Source organism: Monodelphis domestica, chromosome 1 (genome assembly GCF_027887165.1).
Source record: "Monodelphis domestica isolate mMonDom1 chromosome 1, mMonDom1.pri, whole genome shotgun sequence".
Taxonomy (NCBI): Eukaryota; Metazoa; Chordata; class Mammalia; order Didelphimorphia; family Didelphidae; genus Monodelphis; species Monodelphis domestica.
Window position 1 is genome coordinate 738,817,455 of NC_077227.1, and position 7,163 is coordinate 738,824,617.

The following is a 7,163-nucleotide window of genomic DNA, read 5'->3' on the forward strand; positions in this document are numbered from 1 at the left end:
CAGAAAGAGAGTAGGTAATTACTCTAGCCTGGTCCAAACCAGGCAGGGCTTCAGTGGCCCCATAAAAGGGGAGCCAAGAGATAAATTAAACAATGGTTTTAGCCATGAGGTCTCCTCCAAGATGAGGAGCCTCTCTGGAGGCTAGTACCTCCAGAAAAGCCAGGAAAAGGGAGTCAGCCTTTTTCTCTCACTTACATGGTAGTCCTAAAGGAAAATCAAAGAGCAGTTTGAGTTTCTCAGCCACTGCTCCTCCAGGGCCATATCTGATGGGGAAAGGCATGGTCATAGGAAGTTCTTGCCATTTTTAAAGAACCTTCCTTTCATCACTTCCTGTGACTTCCTTCCACTTTACATGGACTAATTATAGTCTATAAATTTTCTTAGGATTAGCCAGGGAGCAGTTAGTCGATTCTGATTTGTAATTCACTATAGCACATGTGGGTCATAGACCTACCCATACTTAAGGATAAATGAGGTGTATATGCTTATGATGATTAAATCTAAAAATGGGCAAGGGAGAGTTAATACAATCTTCACAATGGATAGGTAATTCTTGGTTGTAAACCCTATTCTCTTGCCTTCTGGAATATCATATTCCAAGACATCCAGTACTTAAATATGGCCATTACCAGATCCTCTGTAATCTTGACTGGTACTCCATGATATCTGAATAGTTTTTTCTGGCTGCTTGCAGTATTTTCTCCTTGACTTCGAAGCTCTTGACTTTGGCTATAACATATCTTGGAGTTGTCATTTAGGGATTTATTGCAGGAGGCAGTCTGTGGATTCTTTTAATCTCCATTTTACCCTCTTGTTCAAGAATATCAGGGAAGTTTTCTTGGATAATTTCTTGTAATATGATGTTTATCCATTTATTTTTGATCATGGCTTTCAGGTAGTCCAATAATTCTTAAATTGTCCCTCTTGGATCTATTTTCCAGGTCAGTTGTTTTTTCAATGAGATATTTCATTTTTTTTCTATTTTATATCCTTTTGATTTTGTTTTATTGTTTCTTGATGTCTTGAGAAATCATTAGCTTTTATTTCCTCAATTCTTATTTTTAAAGACCAATTTTCTTCTTTTCGATATTTTTGATCCTCCTTCTTAAATTTATTCTATTCTTCTTTTCATTTCACTCTTTTCTTCATTTGATTTTTGTGCCTCTTTTTTGAGGTTGACCAATTATGCATTTTACACTGTTTTCTTTTCCTCATTTTTTTCAACCTATCTTATTTGGATTTTTTAAAATTCCTTTTTGAGTTTTTTCCAGAGCACAATCTCAATTTCCAAGGATTTCTTTTGAGGTTTGCTTATAGTTCCTTGTATCCCATCATCTGCTCTCTGGACTTTTTCTATATAGAAGCTTTTCATAGTTAATCTTCTTTTGCTGTTGTTTATTAATTTTCTAAGTCTTTTGTTTTTATTGTTTTGTTTTTGTTTTGCCTGTGGGCTAAAAACTCTCTCCTCTGCTGGTATACTGGATTGTGCCAGTTGAACTAATCTGCCCTGGGGCTAAGTCATCAATGTAACAAGGTGTTAGGCCCAAGGATGCCCAGCCAGATAGAACCCTGTTCTTCCTTGCCAACTGTTGTCAGGTAGTGGGACCTCAAGTGGTATATCTAAGGTGCTACTCTTCCAGTGGAGCACCCATCTCAGGATCCCAAAGTTAGCCTATACCTAATAGTAGATTCAAGAGTGGGTGGGGTGGGGGGAGGTTGGGCACAACTTCTCTGTGCAGTTTTTTCCTGGTCTTATCTCTTATCCTGTGAAAATCAGCTTTCTCTGCCTATCTTTAGAGTTGTCTTCAATGGGAGAGGCCTGTGACTCCATCATGTTGGTGGGTTTCAGTTCCTTTCTTTTTGAAGATTGGTATGGAAAGATAGTCAGAGCAGTTTGGGCTTTTGCTGCTACTAAGCCACCATCTTGACCCCACCACTGCTAATTCTACTTTTAAGAAGTTTCTTTCCTCATTGAATTTATTTGCATCTTTTTCCATGTAGCCAATTTTATCTTTGAAGGAGTTCTTCTCTTCAATGGCTTTTTGTATCTCTTTTTCCAACTGGCCTCTTATTTTTTTTTTGAGATATTGTTTTTCTTCAGTAATTTTTTGTGTCTCATTTAGCAAGCTGTTGACTCTTTTTTCATGATTTTCCTGCTCCATTCTCATTTCTTTCCCTATTTTTCTTTTATCTCTCTTGTTTGATTTTTAAAGTTGTTTTTGAGCTTCTCCAATAATTCTTTTTGTGTTTGAGGTTGCTTTATTTTTTTGGAGGCTTTGGATGCAGCAGAATTTACTTTGTTGTCTGCTTCTGAGTTTGTTTTGGTTTTTCCTGTCACCAAAATAACTTTCCATGTTGAGTTTCTTTTTTTATTGTTTGCTCATTCTCCAGCCTCTCTCTTGTCTTTTATTTAAAAAAACAACAACTGTTGAATATTGACTCCATTCCTATGGTGAAGGAGGCACCATTCCAAGCTTTAGTTTCTTTGCATAGTTGCCTTCAGAGGTAGTTCTTGGGATCTATAAGTTTTCAGTTCTTCCAAGGTGGTATAATTTAAGGTAAGGTGTGTTTAATAATCTCCCCACCTGTGCATTTGTCTTTGGGCAACCACATGCACTCTTTTTCATCACAGAACTGTGACCATGGAACTCAATTTCCTTGTAGTCATAAGTGCTGACATGAGACTACCATCAGGGACTGAGACTTGGATCTGCAGGTACACAATGCAATGCAATCCTACATGTATAAAGGACAATATCTCCAACCCAAGGCACCCCAATGGTGGGTGTTAGAGTAAAGACATATCTAATGGCCTGGTGTCCCCTGGGATTTCCCTGAATTATGGAGGGAGAAGCTAGTAGGATTTAAAATTTTGATCTTGGGAAGAAGTTCTCTTCACTCCCAAAACTGAGATATGGCAGCCTGCCGCTCTGCTGCTGCTGGGGTGAACATAGGCCCCTTAGCCAGCCAAATGAAGAATCAATTCTTTTCAGGTGAATTTTTCTCCTTCTGAAGAATTACATGAACACCTTACCCTTTGAAGCTAAGAGATTGTTTCAGCAGCTTGCAAGGCTTGTGCAAGCTTGTTGAGGTGGGGCTTATCTTGGTGCATTGCTCTGCACTCTACTCTCTCCCCAGTGTGAAAAGCCTTTCATAAAGATCTTATTTGTCTGGGTAGAAAAACTGTTGCATCTCATCATTTTGTGGCTTCTGCTTTTTCAGAATTTGTTTTGATATGTTATGTAAATGTAGTTCATAGAGTAATTTAATAGAGACCAAGAGACTTTGTACCTCCTCCAACATCTGTTATTGCTTTGAGTTTTTTCAATTGTTCAATGGTAGGGGAAAGTGGAGTGAATGCTTATAAAAGTAATTATTAAAAAATAACTAATGGTTTTTGTAAAAGGTGAAAGCAATTTAATTTTGTAAATTAAGATTTAAAAAATTAACAGATTCATTTTCTCTCCTTCCCATTCATCACCAAGAAAAATTCCAAATATGATAAACACAGTTCTTGCCAAGAGGTGAAGGGTGAGGGGAGAAGATGTGGCAAATGGGAGAGGACACTGGCAAAAATGAGAGATATCCATTGGCATGGAGAGGAATATGCATTAAAAGCTGCTGCAGCAATGTAACCTGCTCCAAATGAGCCTCAACAAGGAAAAGCAGCAAAGGAAAGAGGTTTGGGTAAAGCAGTTGGTAGAGACATAGCTCCCATAACAATAATAACAACAATAGTTGAGCCAGAGTTTGAGGTAACAAGGAGTTACATGCCAATAAAAAGGCAGGACCCTTGTGGCTCATTAAGATGACAGACCTGTGATAATTGAGAGAAAGTAGATGTTCTGAATGTTGGCATCCTGTGGCAATACCCAAGAACTCAACTTTAGTTCCAGCTTCTACTTCCTAGACTTTTGGCAAATTTGAACACGAGCCCTTTTGGTGGTTTCTGCTAGGTTATAGCAAACTGGTCGTGCTCCATATCAGTTCATTTCCCATATGAATGTTATCTTTGTTTATTACAATATAAGCTTTCTGGGAAGTCATGGATTTTAAGTTCTGCTTCCTATATTCAGCACTCAGCACAGTGTCTGGCATGTAATAGACTCAGGATAAATGTATTTTCCTTCATTCATGAATTGTTTAACTGAGGGCTTGTTGGTGGCTGTGTGCCCATTTCAGAGATTTTCAAAATAAGCCCAAGACTGAAATTCCCATTGTTTCTCTTGGTGGAAACATGAGGCAGAAATATTTTTTTGAGAGACATTCAAAACAGAACCCAGATCACTGAGCAATACTGCCTGTGTCCTGCAGGCTTACACAATCCACCCAAGGCTTTCAACTCCTCAGTCTGGAAATCAACCAAATCAATACTTGAGCAGGCTAATTGACTCCCTTCTTGCTCCATTAACCATTCTTGTGATTCCTCAGATCCAAACTCTCCTTCCTTGCTACTCTTCTTCATGTGTTGATTCTCTCCATAAGGAAGGAAGATCCTTGAGGGCAGGAATTCTCTCTTGTCTCTCTCCTGAATTTCTGTCTCTTGAATTTCTATTGCAATGTTTAGCTCACTACTTTGCACATAGTTGGCTCTTAAGAAAAGTCTTCATTCATTTCTGTTTTCAAAAAGTAAATGTGTGGCATCTTTTGGTTTGTGAAAGGTCTAAAAGAAATCATGGGATCACAGAAACATTAAGGGACAAGAACCTTTAGGGGCTGCCCAGTCCAAAGCAGAGTGGAATAGGAATACTCTCTATAGGGTGCCCATTCAGCCTCAGCTTGAAAATTTCTGGTGATGGGAAAGCCATTCCCTCTGCAGCTCCCTCTGCCTCTAAGGAATCAGTGACTTCTGGTGAGGTCTTTCTTTAAGGATGCATCAGTATCCAGTCCTAAGAAAAGCCTGAGTCTGCTCCCAGGGCTCCTGCCTGCTGGCTGCTGAGAGTACTGCATCCATAAGACCAGAATCAGATCAAAGGCAGAATTTACAAGATGTTTCATACTAGGAATCAAATACAGCTCTGAGTTAGTCCAAGTCACAACCAGAGGGATGCACTGGGAATGGTTGGGGAAGGGGACAGTACAAAGATAAATGGGGATCCAGAGGCTTTGGAGGTGTGGGTCCCAGATCTAGGATGAGCCTAACTCTCTCTGAGATGGAAAAAGAAAGATGCTTGGTTGGGCAGGATGCCACACCCATTGGGTGGGTGAGTTGGATGAGTTTGGATGCTGGGAGGAGCTAAGAGGGGAAGGAGTAAGAAAGAGATTATTGGGCTCCCAGACTAGTCCACTGGGAGAAAGGACATTGACCTTTTGGCATCACACATGGGCTTGGAAGCACTAAGTCAAACATTTATAGGGGCAGCCTGAGAAGAAAGAGTACAAGTTGCAAGGGCAGCAGCTGCAAAGGACAGGAGTGTCTGGAATTTGGAAAAACAACAGGTAAGGAGGCAGGAGAGGGAGCTTGCAGGGAAGAAGTCTCATCTGTTTCTGAGTTCTTTCCATGGGACAAGAGATTTAGAGCTGAAAGGGACCTAAGATGACATCTCTTTCACTCTCCCCTGCCACCATTTTACAGATTAGAAACCAGCTCAGACAGGTTAAATGATTTACCCACAGTCACTTAGGAGGAAGTGACAAAGACAGGATTTGACCTCAAAGTTTCTGACCCCAAAGCCAACACTCTCTCCAGTGTACCACACTGTCTCCAGGTCATGCTTCCATGACCTGGGGCCATAGAAGGCTCTGGATTGAGAGGAAGGACATTTAAATCTCATCCAGAGAGTCTGTCTATTCTGGATGGCTCAAAAAGGCACCCCTGGATGGCTTTAGTCCTTGCTTTTCCATCCTCAGCATATATGATGTCTTGCAGACTGACTCCAGAAGGGAAGCAGCAGCTCTAGGGCTACCAATGGGTAGTAAGGGGTCAGTTTCTTTCCTGTTTCTCTGAATTTCCCCATTCAAACAATGGCTTCTTTCTTTCCAGGAAGAGAAAGTGAGTTCTGAGGAAGGAGAAGGTATAGTGCCAATCTTCTCTCTTCTACAGGGTCCATAGGAGGAGACTGAAGAATCCATGGCTCCCTATCATATCCGGAAATATCAAGACCAAGACAGGGAGACAGTGATAGACATATTCACTAAGGGAATACTGTATCATGTTCCTGCGTCCTTCTTTCATTTGCTGAAGCAGCCAAGAAGCTTCCTGCTCCTGTTCGGGGTCTCAGGTGCCATGTTTCTTGGGTCTGGTTCTTGCATCCTGTCTCTCCTGGCCTTCTTGGGTCTCCTGATTATCCTTTGGTGGATTGTTAGATATCCCTACTCTGATTATGTGGACCATGCTTTGCACACTGACATGAGGGACATCAGGAAAAGCTATCTCAGTGACAAAGGATCCTGTTTCTGGGTGGCAGAGTTGGAGGGTCGGGTAGTGGGCATTGTGTGTGCCCGCCCTGTAGAAGAGGCTTTAGGACAAAAACAACTGGAGTTGCTGCATTTGTCAGTGGGACAGGAGCACCGGGGCCAGGGTATTGCCAAATCCCTTACCCAAACTGTCCTCCAGTTTGCACAAGATCAGAAGTATGATAATGTAGTCCTGAATGCACTTAATTTTAATTACGCAGCTCAAAGAGTGTATGAAAGTGTCGGCTTCTGGAAAACCCATGAAGCCTATGATTCCCTGAAATGGAAAATGATAGCTATTCCTTTTTTCTTCTATGAATATACAGTGCCTTCTTCGCTCTAAAAGCTTCTTGAACCATCTTTGTCTTTTGCCCTTTATAGATATAATTGATTGGTCCACAATAGTACTCTGTATGCAATGAGCTCCCATTAAAGCTGTTAACTGCCACCATTGAGTCTGTCTCCTTGTGTCAAAAGCACTGCTTCCCCCTAAAACGGAGGATTTAAAATGGGTAGAATCACTAATCTCAGAGCTGGAAGGATCTCACTGACATCCAGGCTAATCCAGTGCTAAATAGGAAGCACTACCATAATAGGCTGAATAATGGCAATCCACTTCAGGTCTGGCACTCTATCCACTGTGCAACTTTGCTGTCCCCTCATAGAGTTATGATGCTCCTTGAGATTGTACTCTCTCTTAGGAGTATTTGTCTTGACAGTCCTTAATTACACTTCTCTTTCTGGAATCTGTCTATGTGTCATATGTC

General features: G+C 41.0%; 1 protein-coding gene across 3 annotated transcripts; it reads left to right on the plus strand.

Annotated features, from left to right (window-relative positions):
- The first annotated feature begins 5,285 nt into the window (after window positions 1–5,285).
- Window positions 5,286–6,844, plus strand: LOC100022311 (probable N-acetyltransferase CML1). 3 transcript variants are annotated; one of them, XM_016428312.2, is made up of 2 exons: window positions 5,286–5,439; window positions 5,984–6,844. In XM_016428312.2, the coding sequence occupies exon 2, from the start codon at window positions 6,071–6,073 to the stop codon at window positions 6,737–6,739; it is 669 nt and encodes a 222-aa protein (XP_016283798.1). In that variant the 5' UTR covers window positions 5,286–5,439; window positions 5,984–6,070; the 3' UTR covers window positions 6,740–6,844. The 3 variants fall into 3 exon arrangements, with proteins under 3 accessions (XP_016283798.1, XP_016283799.1, XP_016283800.1); XM_016428313.2 differs by having other exon boundaries at window positions 5,308–5,439; window positions 6,044–6,844; XM_016428314.2 differs by lacking the exon at window positions 5,286–5,439 and adding an exon at window positions 5,479–5,922 and having other exon boundaries at window positions 6,044–6,844.
- The last annotated feature ends 319 nt before the right edge of the window (window positions 6,845–7,163 follow it).

Bases quoted from the DNA above. Each gene is read 5' to 3' on its own strand.
- LOC100022311 (XM_016428312.2), top strand. From the start codon at position 6,071: ATGGCTCCCTATCATATCCGGAAATATCAAGACCAAGACAGGGAGACA.